This window comes from Tachysurus vachellii, chromosome 7 (genome assembly GCF_030014155.1).
Source record: "Tachysurus vachellii isolate PV-2020 chromosome 7, HZAU_Pvac_v1, whole genome shotgun sequence".
Lineage (NCBI taxonomy): Eukaryota > Metazoa > Chordata > Actinopteri > Siluriformes > Bagridae > Tachysurus > Tachysurus vachellii.
Window position 1 is genome coordinate 19,239,860 of NC_083466.1, and position 15,185 is coordinate 19,255,044.

Consider the following 15,185-nt stretch of genomic DNA (forward strand, 5'->3'; position numbering starts at 1 on the left):
CTACATTAGCTCAGGTTCAATATCCAATATGTGTTTCTCAGCATGTTCTATAAAGTTGACTCAGCTAAATCATGTAGCGTTTTCACTTTGTAACTGATGTTCCTGTATGTTCCTGGAAAATGATCCATGGTGTTGATAGTGAATGCAGATCAAGAGAATTACTGTAATTAATGTAAAAACAGAGACTTGTTCAAGAACATGCAAATGTTTATCGCCAGTATTTATGTGAAGATATTTACATCATCTTTTTACTCCTTTGTGTGTGTGTGTGTGTGTGTGTGTGTGTGTGTGTGTGTGTGTGTGTTTGTGTGTGTACAGTAATGACGGTGTGTTTGAGGTGGCTCTACACGTTCATGTTCAGGCATACAGTAACGGCAGGGTGACATGGACCCCTCCTGCCATTTTCCGCAGCTCGTGTGGTGTAAAGGTAAGAAAAAGTCTTACGATTTATTAAATATACAGAGCATTTGGATAGTGAAAGGGTGTGTTTTTTATTCTGAACACTAGCACACTGGATTTGCAACCACTGGAACCATGCTTATTAAATTAAACAGCCGAATCTCAGCCTTTAACTTTGATAAAGGAAGTTTTATTCAGCTTAGGATGATAAATCACCTTGGGACTATAAAATCTATCTCTGACATTTTCCTCGTTTTATAAATGTAGAGATATTTATTCATTCTTTTATTACATCTGCACTGGACTACTGCAGTTGTCTGTATGTGGGACTTTGTCACCGCAGAGGTCCTGACTACAGCTGAGATGAAGCATATTACTCCTGTATTATCATCTCTTCACTGGCTGCTGGTTCAGTTTAGAATTGACTATAAGAGCTTATTATTTGGTTTGAAAGCACTATACCACCAACCAGCCACCACATCATATTTTAGATCACCTAAGCCTTTATACTTTGTCTAAGCCTCTGAAAATCTAATGTTATTGGCTACCATTTGGTCTAAACAAAAGTCAGGAGTCCACATCAGTGAGGTCTGAGCTGAAAACACATCAGAATAATTTAGCATTTGAATTGAGTACTGGAGATATTTGTTATGAATTCAATCATACTTTATATATGCAGTTTATGTTGGAGATTATGATGTTGTTAATGTGTGTATTGTGTGTTTATTCATTAATCTTTGTGCTGGCCATTTTACCTTTTTTCAATTTCCTAATCGTGAAGTAATTTAGTCATCTCTGTTGTTTTATTTTTATATAAAAATGAGACTTTTGTAACACTGGAGATCCATAGGCAGAGTGAGGATCCATGTTCAAAAGATTGCGTTTTGCATTAATCTGAGCTGGTTCTCCTAAATTACTAAAGTACTCATTACTGCTTATTCGCTCTCTTTTATCTTTCTCTGTTTCTCCCTTTAGCATGTTCATATTATTTCTGAAAACTTTCTGAAATATATACATATGTTTATGTTGCTTTTGCATTTTGGATGTGTATGTGTGTATTAAGCTACGTTCACACATGCAGAGATTTTATCTTGTGTAATTCGGAATTTGCTCTGTTATGAATTCACTAGTAGGCGTTCCTGCTACTGGTTGCCATAGTAATGTTGTTTATCAGTGTGCCGCACAGCTAGTATTCAAAATCATATTTCTTGTAGCTAAAATGAAACATTCTGAAGAGAGATTTGGTGTTTGTGTATGAAATTTGGCAGTGTATGTAAGCATCATATCACACAACATGAAGGAGAAGCAGGGTTTGATCTTTGTGTCTTCATTACCATTACACCAATTCGCTCCAGGTTTGCATAAAGTTAAACTTTTCTCAAATTTCTCATGTTGCTGGACACACCAACATCTGTTCATCAACAGGTTTGCTGTTGCTCTTGTCACCAGAAATCACCAGCTCTCATAGAAAACGAATGCTCTCTGGTCGCGTTCTTGCTGTAGGTTTCATTCACTATATGTGTGTGATACTAGAAAGGTAATATAAAGTATAAGATACACTTAAGTGTGATTCAACTCATAGTATGACATGTACACATAAATGTATTGATATAATATGCATGCATATATAATTCTAACACACTGACTCTCCTTAAATCCTTCATTTCATTTTCCAGGTGACATACTTTCCGTTTGACTGGCAGAACTGCACCATGGTGTTTAAGTCATTCACTTACGACTCCTCTGAAATGGAACTTCAGTACGCCCTCGATGAGAAAGGCAACGAGATACGAGAAATCATCTATGATACCAGTTTCAGTGGTATGAATACAAGCAGCTCAGACAAGCCTTGACAGACTCTGAGATGAAAAACTGAAATAAGATCTGCACTTTTTATTTTAGAGAGCATTGGATGAATAAACAATATTCACACATGAACACACACCTGCACTCTTAAAACTTTACCTTTTCCAGAGAGCGGTGAATGGCATATCCGTCACAAGCCTTCCAGAAAGAACGTAAAGAAAGAGGACCTGTATGAAGACATCACCTTCTACCTGATTATTGAGCGCAAACCCATGTACTACGTATTCAACATCATTCTGCCCTGCATCCTCATCACGATCATCGCCATCTTTAACTTCTATCTGCCACCTGATGCTGGTGAGGCCCAACACCTCAAATCTTCTTTAGGTTTACCATGATAGCTTAATATTTCTTTGGAACGATCTACTGGAAAAGTCTTTTACCTCTTTTTACCAAAGGCCAAAAAATGGAATATAGGAATGTTTTGTGTCTTCAGCATTGAATTTCTTTGTCATGTCACATGTGGAAAGTAGACACTCAAAAGTATTTGTTTTTACCTAGCCTCCTAGGAGCAATATTTCCATAGAAAAGTAAAAAAAAATTAAAAAAAATAATAAAAAAGCTTAGTTTTTTATACAATCTTTATCTTCAGTAAATGGTGATATCAAACCCCCAAGTGCTTGTTCATGGGCAGCTACAATTTGAAGCCGTTATCTTCAACCACTAAAATTCTGTGTAAGGTTACAACAAAGGTAAAAACATCTCACTGAAAAACAACAGTGTCCTGATTCATTTTATATCAGATTTGCAGTGAAAAACATAATCTATTTGTTATACTGATAGATTAGTTGATTTTCATTCCCCCGGCAAAATGGAACACTAGTGTACTTGTGAAACTTAATAATGTAGGCCAACATTATTCTGTATTAACTTTGGTTCCAGCCAGATCCCAATTTTTACTCAACATGATCTTTGCTGGAATAAAAACAAACAAAACTCTTTTAAGTTGTATTTACAGCATCATCCACATCGACATCGAATGGTGTTTCCCAGACTTCCTCACATATGTGATCAGATTTTTACTGTCATGTCTGCTCATTATGAACTTCCTCAGACATCCTCAGCCTTAGATTGGACAACCGTTCTCACATTGACAGATCTAATGTAGTGGAGCTTGTATAAACTGCCTAGAGATTGATCTTATTGATTTCCTTTAATTAATCAAATCATCGTAGTGATTTTTAACTTAAAAACTAAATACTTCAAAAAAGCAGTTGGCCAGTCGTATCAGTGTAGTAAACAGTAAGCTACATTTAATTATTTACCCAGTCATCCATCCATCCATCTTTTCTTTGTACTGCTTTTCCTACACAGGGTTACAAAGAGCCTGTGCCAACAAATTACCCATATATAAAGACATCAGATTAGTCAGGGATATTTAGGTAAATCTTTTACCTAAAAGCGTGGCTGGAAATCAATGACCAGGTTCCTTGTTGTTCACTGTTCACTCTACCACTGTTCACTACCAATGCAGATGGAGTCACAAGCACTGTGTATATTGCATCACTCTATATTAGATGCAGTATACAGTTAACCCTATATACCCTCTCCATTGTGAGATGTTCCATTCATTTAACTGGTTATACACTCTGACCCATCCACGGGTGGATTTCTAGAGGCCTCTAACAGCAGTGTTACAGCTCATTACACTAGTTTCATTTATTACCTGGGTAAAATCCACTACATGTAGGTGATTAGATCGTGGAACCTGACCTCAGTAACCTCTGTGGGAATGCCTCAGGGATAAAGCTGCACATTAGAGAGTGTGTGATTTTCCCTCTTATTATGTGGGTATGGATTTAGAGAGAGCTGTTTGAATGAAATAGCTGTCCATTTAGGATGAGTGGATATGAAATGGGGTACAATTATTCTTAGCAGTAAACTTACCATTATGTATGCCAATGGTTAAGAACTGATTACAGCTTGAGCATGATGTCTTCATCCTCTTATCCTCCTTTTATCATCTCTACTCAGGAGAGAAGATGGGTTTGTCCATCAACGTGCTGCTGACCCTTACCGTCTTTCTGCTTCTGTTGGCCGATAAAATCCCTGAGACATCTCTTGGAGTCCCCATGATCGTCAACTACCTGATGTTCACCATGGTCCTGGTGACGTGTTCGGTTATTCTCAGTGTAGTGGTGTTGAATCTGCACCACCGCTCACCAAGCACTCATCAAATGCCCATGTTGGTGCGCAAGGTTAGCCAACAGTGCAGTACATTTCACCATTCACATTACTACACTACTCTCCTGAGTTATTCTGCTGCATCAGATACGTCGATATGCAACTTTTCTTCACCAGATGTCTTTAACAGACAGTCCTTAATAAGTAAAATGTCATTTGAAATTTCTGTTGAATGCCAGCTGTTCAAACGCTGAATCTTAAACACATCTGGCTCTAGTTTTTAGATGCTTCTTCTCTTTGATTTGAAGTCATAGATTTAAAAACTCCTGTTCTGATTGGTGAACTTATAGACTGATTTGTTTCAATGGCTGATCTTATTTCAGCTTCATAATGCAGCTGTATATTTGCCATAGCACACAATTTTTGCCGTATTGACAGAAAAGTCTATTGCAAAGAGGTTAGAATATGTGAAAAGTGTGAATATGAGTAGAGGTGAGTAGAGGTGATTTTGTCCTTGCAGCAAGCTTTGGCCACATTTGCTAAGTTCATGACTTTCCTGTAAAACTGCAGATTTGGAAAAATACACTATTCAGCACTTTTTTTACTCTGGCTTGAAACACACACACACACACACACACACTATTACAACAAAGAAAAACTTTAAATGACATGCTAACAAATGAACTGCAAAGGAAAAGTAACATTAAAACAACGCACTATACACACTGGGAACAAAAGACTAGTTTAGAACAGCTCACAGCTTCACAATTAAAGAAAAGTTGAGCCACGCCACTTGGCCATCATGATTCCTCTTACACTTTACAGCCCTGTGATTGTTTCACTATATGTACAGTAGCAGTTTAATGGACGAAGAAAAAGAAATAATATGTACTACATAAATGCTCACTGGTGTACGCTGCATAACACTGCTTAAAGTATGCATCAGAAACATTACAGTGATCTGTTCAATCTCAGTCAGACTCTTCATCTAGAAAGCTGTTGCTCTGAGAAGACAGATGTAAAAGTAAATAGACATTTTAAAGTAATACATCAAGCACAGATTTGCAGGGGGGTTGCAATACTAGACCGAATAAAAGAATGTTGCTTTTTAAATTCAGAATAAAAAAACATTAGTTATTCAGTGTTTTCATCAGTGTGACCTGCATCTTAGAGTAGCAGCGCTGGATCAAAACGCATGGTCCACGTCGGTCGTCTTCATTCATTTTTCATTTTAAAATGTTTTTTTCTTGTAATACACTAAAATGGGAAATGAATAATTTTTTTCTAGAATAATTTTTTAAAAATGAATAATTGAATTGTTTTTAATTGTTTATTGTTTTGTTTCCTCAAACGTAGAATTTATATATTCACAAATCCAAAGATTTAAAAAAGAAAACATTTCTGAGTGAACACATATCTGGCAGCAAAAATATCTGTTTTCTGTTTAATGTGTACTCTGTTTGTTTGTTTTTAGTTATTTTATATTAAGTATATCATTAATATCATTAATGTGATTAATAAAAAAAATAAAAAAGTATATCATTAATGTGATTAATAAATATGAAGAACTAAATGTTCTTATGCTTAATAATATGTTTAAGTTTATCATACTCTTACATTTGCAGCAGTACCCATTTTCTTATTTTTAAAAGCACACAGCGATCCCTTTACAGTACATCAGGTATGAACAGCAATTTTTAGTCTGTTTTTCTTGCTGGTACACGTCTGGGTAATTCATTGCTTTCATTGCTCCAAAATGAAGCTGAAATACATTAATATCAGAACTTCGGGTAATAGTTATTGTTTTAAACCCCAAAACATCTAATTTGTGCTATATACACACACACACATATACACAAACACACACACACACACACACACACACACAGTATATATATATATATATATATAATTGATCCAGAAGAGTTGCTGTATGTATGTAAGTGTGTGTGTGTGTGTGTGTGTGTGTGTGTGTGTGTGTGTGTGTGTGTGTGTGTTCACTAAGTGAGCCCTCATAACGTCATATTCTGTCTCTTGCTCTTGTCTTCATGTAGTCGTGCCTGGCAGCTTCCCCTGTCTGTAGCTTTAAATAGTTGGCAGCTGTACACCAGCCCACAACTTTTTAATTATCTTTCAAGGTTATTCAAGGAAAAAGTCCAAACGCAGGGTCTTGCACTACAGTCTTAAGTCATTTCAGCCCGGCTATATGTACAGCATTGATTATGTAACAAATGTACAGAGTGTGCACATTAAACTTTCCTCTGAACAATGCATGACAATATTCAACATTAGCAGTAATTAAAACACAATAATTTCATGCGCGAATCATGGCGCATTCAGAAGCCTGAACAGGACAAAAACCTTTGAGAGCTCACCAGTCTTTCATTTGTCTTTCCCTGGAAAGGTTACTTGTTATATTTCAACACATACTCAACCCTTTTTTTTTTTCCACACTGGCCCCTCGTTTCTTGTCAACACTTTTAGAGTACAATTATACACTCGAGTAAACTTTGAAAGTTCAAACCAGATGTTGCTTGATTGCAAGCAAGCACCTCACATACGCTGTTTATTGCTAAGAATTTCAGTCACTTCGGTTAACTGCTCTCATTAAACATTTAGTAATTATGGGAAATTTTATGAACACTATTAAAAGTGGTAAATTAAAAGGTTTCGAATTTGAGCTGAAAATAAAATACAGTTACAGACAGAACTTTGATATTATAACTACTTCCATTATGGTCTATTTTATGCAGATTTTCATCCACGTACTGCCCACATATTTGGGACTCCTAAGGCCTAAAGTGGAGACACCGCTCTCTCTGGAGCGCCCACACAAAAAGGAATACCACACAAGCATCAGCCGGGCAGCAGACGAATACTTCATCCGCAAGCCCAACACTTCTGTGCTCTTTCCCAAACCCAACAGGTAACACGAAATGCGCTCACCATGAATGTGTGAAGCGGTGGCTTCAGTTAGTCTTTAACAGAAGGGGTCACTAACAGAAGCGTCAGCCCAGTTGTGTACCAAATATTCTGGTATATACTGACTAAATATAAAAATATACTGTAGCAGAGCAGGTCAATGTTTGTTTAAAAAAAATGAACAAAGTTCAATCCATTTTTTAAACTTGAACCATTTTGTCTTCTGTTTAATGAAAGCAGAATGGTTAAAGACACGAGTGTTTATTCATTAAAACAGTTCACAGTCTGTGGCACTCATCAAAATAAATGTAATAAGCACAGTTATGAAGAAAAACATGTCTTTAAACTGAACTGCTGCTTATATGCACATTTTTATGTAGCAAATCCTTTACCATTTTAACTTCCACACCCCTGCTATTGAATGAGAGATAAAAATGCATAGCAATGCTCATAATGCAAAATGTCACTACTGCTCTCAAATAGGCTTTTGCTATTATGTTGTACAAATAATAGAAAGTACAGTATATGATAGAAGCATCAAAGAGGTCTGTGCTTTTTTCTGCTAAATCAATGTAGAAATGTGAAAAAGCCTAGCAGATTATATATTTGACAGATCTTAAACATATAGACACCCTCACATTATAACGCAGTAGAGCTGAGCCATATACAATACTAGAAGTATTTTAGAATAATAGCCTTATTGATTAAATGCTCGTTATTTTATACAGTTAGCATAAGTAGTTTTATTCATTTTACAAATTCACTGTATAATAAAAAGCTGGTTTAACACAAACCACAAGGAATTTATGCTTCTGAGTGAATAATAAGTTCAAATATGAAACAATTTGTATTTATGAATTTTTATATCTATATTTTTTATGCTGTAATCTATGCTTTTTTTTTATAATGAATATGTCATCATGAGTGTCTGCCCCAGACTTGCTCTGATGCAGGATGCTCATTGCCAGAAAGAGAAAAGAGAAAAAGAGACTGTATCTGTATCCAGGCAATCACACTGGAATGTGAAAAAAACAATACCAGTCAGGTATATAGGTGCAGGTTGGAACACATTAACTCAGGAAGGAAATGTGGAAATTGGAAATTGTTGAAAAGAGAAGAGGGAGAAAAATGAGAGGGGGAAACAGAGGTGAAAGAATATCTGGGCGATTTGATGAAGCTGCAGTGCTTTGCGCCTTTTAATTGGTTTTAAGACGTGTCTTGGCATCTCAAGCAGCTTGTCGTACTCAAATTATATTTGATTAGTCGTTTGCCTGCTGACCCACAGCTCAGGATCTACAGTGAGACACACCACAAGAAGATATAAGGCATATGCAGTGAACCTATCAGCTTAACCATATCAGGGTTAAGGCATAAGAATTATGAATTATTGCCCTGGCTGCCTGTTTGTCTTAAATCTGTGCAGCAATAAGGAAATAGTGTGGTTTCTCTTTTGCTGAGTAAACTCGGTGTACTATTTTTAACGGTCATGAAGCAGATGACAGAATGATATTTCTGATCATTCTTAAATGTTTTCAGGATCTATAGTATCTGGAAATCACAATTTCCAACCTTGACGATGCTACATTCATTCAGGCCAGGAGCCAAGCGAGTAAAATTGGCGGTGATCTCTGGGACAGAGGAAAGGATAGAGCAAGGGAGGGAGAGGTGGATTACTGTCTTTGAGTTGGCTAGCTTAACATGACAAGGAGGAAGTACCTCAATTCACCTTCCCTGGTCGGAAGCTACTGTATAGTATGATGGGGTTACTAGCTGGTAAGTGGGAAATGGAAATAGCCAATACCAAATGGAGAAAAAATGGAAAGAAAAAGAAGTTATAGTGACATTAACCAGCCTGCCTGGCACTCTGAAAACCATGAGACAGTCAAAATGACTAAGATTTTTTTTTCTATAACATCTCTCTCTCTCTCTCTCTCTCTCTCTCTCTCTCTCTCTCTCTCTCTCTCTCTCTCTCTCTCTCTCTCTTTCTCTCTCTCCCCTGTCTCTCTCTCTCTCTCTCTCTCTTTCTCTCTCTCTCTCTCTCTCTCTCTCTCTCTTTCTCTCTCTCCCCCTGTCTCTCTCTCTCTTTCTCTCTCTCCCCATCTCTCTCTCTCTCTCTCTCTCTCTCTCTCTCTCAATTCAGTTAAATTCAAATTAGCTTTATTGGCATGACAAATTTTACATGTATTAGCAAAGCATAACAAATAAATAAATAAATCAACAAATAAACAGATAGCAAAATAAAAGCCCAAAATCTATAGGCATTGCTGATTGGTCGACTACTTCCACTTGTTGTGCCAGATATGGATGTACCAAGCTGCTAAGAAAATGCCGTCTCTTTTTTCATCCAGCAAATAAGAGTTTTGTGTATTTCTCCAGTTTAATGAAGTCAGGACAAATCATTTTAAATTTGGTAAAGAATTGTTTATGAACATTTAGGACAGGTGTTTATTATATACACTATATTGCCAAAGGGTTTGGGACAGGGATTCACTAAATTCCAGGGGCTTCGTTACCACGACGTAAAGTGGCCGTGTTTCTGGGGGTCTTGGAAAAATGCCCTCTTTCAAAAAAAAAAGAGCATACCTACGATGGACAATGAAGGACAACACAGTCATACGGGTAGATTTTATATTTTATATCTATTATACTTTATTATCTTACAGTTAAGCTATTTTCAAAAACAAATAAACAACCAAAAACTATGGTTAGGGTTAGGGTTAGATTATCAAATAGTCCACGCCTACCCGATGATGCAATATCTGTTACGCTGTTCTGAAATCCCTGGAAATAAGTGCATCCTGTTTGGGACACCCCTCCAAATCATTGAATTCAGATGTTCCATTCACTTCCATGGACACAAAATCAAGCACCTACTGTAGGCATGCAGGTCTCTCTCAGGAGCTCTATGAATTCAAGCTTGGTACCGTGATAGGTTGCCACCTGTGCATTAAGTCCATTCATGAAATTTCCTCACTACTAAACATTTCACTGTCAATTATTATAACTATAACCACTATGTTATAATAGTGGTATTATAACAAAGTGTGTAGAGAGCTTCATGGAATGGGTTTCTATGGCCAAGCAGCTGCATCTAGAATAACCAAGTGCAATGCAAAGCGTCAGATGCAGTGGTGTAAAGCACGCCACCACTGGACTCAAGGTGATCAGAAATTCCCATAAACACACTCCTAAACCCTGTGAAAAGCCTTCCTAGTAGATTTGAAGCTGTTATAGCTGCAAAGGGTGGGCCAACTTCATATTAAACCCTACAGATTAAGAATGGGATGTCATTGGGAATGGGATGTCAATGGGATGTCACAGATTAAGAATGGGATGACATCACCATGTGCATATAAAGGTAGATGTCCCAAAAACTATTCTCAATACAATGTATGTATATATATTTTTCATTAAATATTAAGAATGTTAAAAATGATAATGCAAGAGAAAAAAAATCCTTTTCCACCATCACCCTCACATTCAGACAACGTCCTTCTGCTGATTTCTAGAAAGGTTTACACTTTGTAAGACCAACACACAACCACGTATGTACATGAATCCTTTCAAATCAAGACATTTTAATACATACAGTATATGCAGTACTATTCATTATATATTTAATATCCATAGAGTTAAATACAGTTGAATTCAATTGAATGTTTCTGTATGTATCTTAAGAGATTATAGCAATGTCCCTTGTTAGCTGCTGTCAGTAAGACTGGGTGTTTTCTATTGTTCAGTTCGGTACAGTTTGTTCTTTATTCGTACAATGGTGTCACTTTTTTGTAATATGTAAACTTTATTATTTAATGGATGGAGTCTCCAATATCAGCGCTTTTTGTAACTTTTCCCCACCTAAAATGTTCTGGAAAGTTTGCAGATTTCTCTGTAATATGCAAAGCTTTATTGTTCTATTATTGAGCTTCGAGAGAAAATGCAGATGATGGGACAACATTCTCTTGCTTTTGTAACCCAACTACATTAACAGATAACAGGAGCTACTTTAAATTAAATTATAAACTAATAAAAAAGTATGAGTTGTCATTCTTTAATTAATTCAAATTTTAATTGTTGGTCATTTGGTGTGGTATTTGAGGAAGGAATACCTTGTGACGTGCTGTTATAAGAAAATAATTAAGTTTCATATGACAGCATACCCTGCTGGGTTTTATTCATTATGTCAGACATGTCCGTGTTGATATTTTTTCTTCCCGTCATTAAATTCAAAACTTTCTACTTACCTATACATTATCGATCCAGTAGGTGAATCAGAACAAAAATGCCTCCTAAGCTCTTTTTCAAATCAATATCCATGTTTGGAGATGATTTGTGGTTTGAATGAGACGTCTGTACTCTGACATTGTGTAGGTAAATATAGAAAACAGATACCCTCTGAACAAAATAAGGCACTTAATCAAATGAATTGGGCTTCCCTCTGTAATAAGAGTACTGCTTAGGTCCCTGGTGTATACTTGGAGTCCAGAGTAACTGCAGCATTCCCAAAATACTCACCCACTCATCCACAGGAAGGGATGGAGGACCATGTACACTACAGGAGGAAATAAAGAGCTACTCCACCTCCCAGTGGCAGGAGGGTGCAATTACCGCACTGTGAGGGCCATCAGATGAAGCTGATAAGGTGCTGCTGTAAAAGGTCAGAAGTGGGATGGATGGAGAGAGGCTGAGAAAGTCGGGAGGGTTTCATAATGAAACAGATGTTAAAGGACACTCCTGTGGAATGGAGACATGGCACAGCTGTTGTGAGAGACAGATAATCAGCATATAGGGGATTTAGCAGGTGGTCAAGCAGTCCCCGGACACCAAAGAACAAAGATGAGAAAGAGCGAGAGATGTGGAAGGATAAAGAGATTTGCTGTCCTCACTTGTAGAAGTCACCTTGGATGTGTTTAGGGAAGCTTCTGTAATTTGGGATTAAAGTCTTTAATCAGATCATATACACATGCATGTATAAGCACACAGTAGCTTGTTGTATCTTAGGTAGATCATTGCAAAATCATCATGTTCATTTTAGATGACATGGAAAATGTCTCTCTTGGCTCTTGTTAGAAACTGTCTGTAGATGTTTAGATCCATCTTCTGCCTGCAGTTTGTATCATTTCAGAACAAAAATGGAGCCAAACCAAAGGTCCAGAGGGTGGAGACAGCTCACAGTGTGTTTCAGGCTGGATAAATGTGTCAAGCGTTCTGTTATAAATTGTACAGTGTAGTCTGTGTTTGGGTTAAGGGTTAAGGTTGAGTTAGCTCAGGTCCAGTTCCATCTCCTGGACTGTCTTGCCTTTATAACCCCACATCCATTTTTTTTTAAATAAATGTGGAGCTGAATTCAGTTCAGTTCCAATTTGTTTGATTATCACTTTCAACAATGTCCATTGTCACAAAGCAGCATTACAAAAATATCAATCAATATCAATTCCAGATATGAATTTTAAATATAGCGATTTATCCATAATGAGCAAACTGAAGCTGACAGCGGCAAGGAAAAATTCAATGAGACAATGACCCAAAGAAGAAAGCTTGAGATCTGTCTGGGTGAAACATGTATAATGTGATTATAAATAATTTTCCTTCTGTTACTGTAGGATACATACTGTAGTCAAAAAGTGCAATTGTATATGAGTTTTTATATGAATTTCAATGAATATGAGTTTTTTCTGAATTTTGAGTTCATTCTAGTTTTAATTTGAAGCCTATTTTGTTGTAGTTATCAACTATACAATTCAAGTCAGTCCTAAACCTTTCCAGGGAAGAACAACACAAGTAATTTATTTCGTCTAGAAATGAAGTCATTTCCTCAGGAGCCCAAAAATGTATAAACTCTTCATCTCTGCAATTCAAAATATTTTTTCCCATTGTGACTATTATTAAACTTGATGACAAAAGCTTTGGTACTACTGTTACTTACAGCAGTTGGCGAGGCTTTGTGATAAAGAAATATGCTGAAGAAACCCACACACTGATCAGTAATGAAACTGTATCGCAGGTACCAGCCAGATGGCCTGTGCACTGACCTGCGGAAGTTCATCAATGGTCCAAGTCACTACCTGACACTGCCCCCTGAGCTGAAATCGGCTGTGGAGGCTATCTGCCACATCGCTGAGCAGCTACAAGCTGAAAAAGACTATGAAGCTGTAAGAGGCTCCTTGCATTTACTGTACATGCTTTTTAATATTAGCCCTTTATTTCACACCTATATTCAGTGTATCTTTCTGTTAGTTAGTAATCTAACTCCGTCATCTAAATTATGCAGAATGGAGATGAGGGCATTTACTACATCGTAATTCCATCATACTGACATCTAGCTGTCTTCAAGCCTTATTCAGTACATATATTTTTATTCCACAGTTCCTGGTTCTGACCTTTGAACCTGTTTGTTTAGTCAAGGTCCTGTGCTGCTCCTCTTAGGTTATGTTCCACTAAATAAGGGGACAAAGATGTACCCTTGAGAGTAGCACCTCCAAAATCATACACAGGCAACACTCTTAATTATTAATAATAATAAAAGATCAAACATTTCTTACTAAGTTCTTTATTTGCAGCATTTTATTTAGTACTATATATAGTTATAGAAGCTTTCAGTAGTTTTAAAGGTTCATTTTGCACAGTAATATGTTTATATTGCATTGTTATTTTATATATATATATATATATATATATATATATATATATATATATATATATATATATATATATATATATATATATAATATAATATATAATCTGTTAAAGGTGGAAAACACCATATACAATGAATGATGTGTGCAGCTACTGTCTTGTGTAGAGAAAAAAAACCCTGAGCACAGAAAAGCAGTGCAAATTTGTGTTCAGCTGAGCAAAGTCTTTGCCCATCTTTGATTTTTTGAAGACAATTTCATTGACCATATTACTGTTTGCTGTGAATATGCACTTCTTTCATGTTTTCGACCCCTTCCTCTTCCCATGCCCTTATCATTTATCGATTTTGTTTTCTTTCTTACTCTCCCCTTTGATCCTCAGTTAAAGGAAGACTGGCAGTATGTGGCCATGGTGGTTGATCGACTCTTCCTCTGGATCTTTGTGATCTTCACCACCGTTGGAACGTTGGTCATTTTTGCTGACGCTAGTTTCAATACTACTCCCACTGACCCCTTCATGAGTCCTTGATCCTAGCGGTCATCGCGCTGACCTTTTGAACTCCACAGCAGTGTGTTACTTACATACTGCTTGCTATTGACATTTATTCACTTGGCAGATGTTTTATTTATTTGTGTGCAAAGTGATCTGCAAGGGAGGAAATGTCTACAATATCTACAAATCTGGATGTTAAAGAAGCTGACACATAATAATATCAATAAATGCCAAAATCAGTAACAGAGCAGTGTAAGTAACACGGGTTATAGGATCAATACAGTGTTTTCGTGTCGTTTACTGATAATGAGGACTGGATTATTATTTCAGCTCTGAGAAATGCTTTCTGTAGTAATGTATATTTTTTTGATAAATGTCTGAGCTTGATGTGTTAAATAAAAAAATTTGTAAATCAAAAAGAAAGCACCATCAACAAGTCAGTCTATTAGTCAGAATCTGTATGTAATACTGTATATTTATTCAATCTTATTCTCATGCATGTCTGTTTGCAGGCTATTTTAACATATGCATTCTTAACTTGAATCAAAAAATAACTTTTTTTTTTTAAACTAATTTCCTGTTAAAAGAAAATGAGACAGTGAGACAGAAAGTTGTTGTTTTGCTGTTTATCTTTAAAGTGAGCGTGAATGAAAAGTGGTAGGATTTTCTATCTGTTGTTCGACCGTGATCTCGGTGGCAGTGTGAGCAGTGTGACCTTCTGATCTCTGATAATACAGCAGGAAAGGTAA

General features: G+C 36.5%; 1 protein-coding gene across 2 annotated transcripts in view; it reads left to right on the plus strand.

Annotated features, from left to right (window-relative positions):
* chrnb1 (cholinergic receptor, nicotinic, beta 1 (muscle)) overlaps nucleotides 1-14,943 on the plus strand; it is a 29,389-nt gene extending 14,446 nt beyond the window's left edge. For both annotated transcript variants that reach the window (XM_060873483.1, XM_060873484.1), the window contains 7 exons: nucleotides 319-427; nucleotides 2,076-2,220; nucleotides 2,374-2,562; nucleotides 4,240-4,463; nucleotides 7,143-7,315; nucleotides 13,313-13,460; nucleotides 14,326-14,943. In XM_060873483.1, the coding sequence (XP_060729466.1) occupies nucleotides 319-427; nucleotides 2,076-2,220; nucleotides 2,374-2,562; nucleotides 4,240-4,463; nucleotides 7,143-7,315; nucleotides 13,313-13,460; nucleotides 14,326-14,472 (1,135 nt within the window). In that variant the 3' untranslated portion in view covers nucleotides 14,473-14,943. The remainder of the gene's footprint in view (nucleotides 1-318; nucleotides 428-2,075; nucleotides 2,221-2,373; nucleotides 2,563-4,239; nucleotides 4,464-7,142; nucleotides 7,316-13,312; nucleotides 13,461-14,325) is intronic.
* The last annotated feature ends 242 nt before the right edge of the window (nucleotides 14,944-15,185 follow it).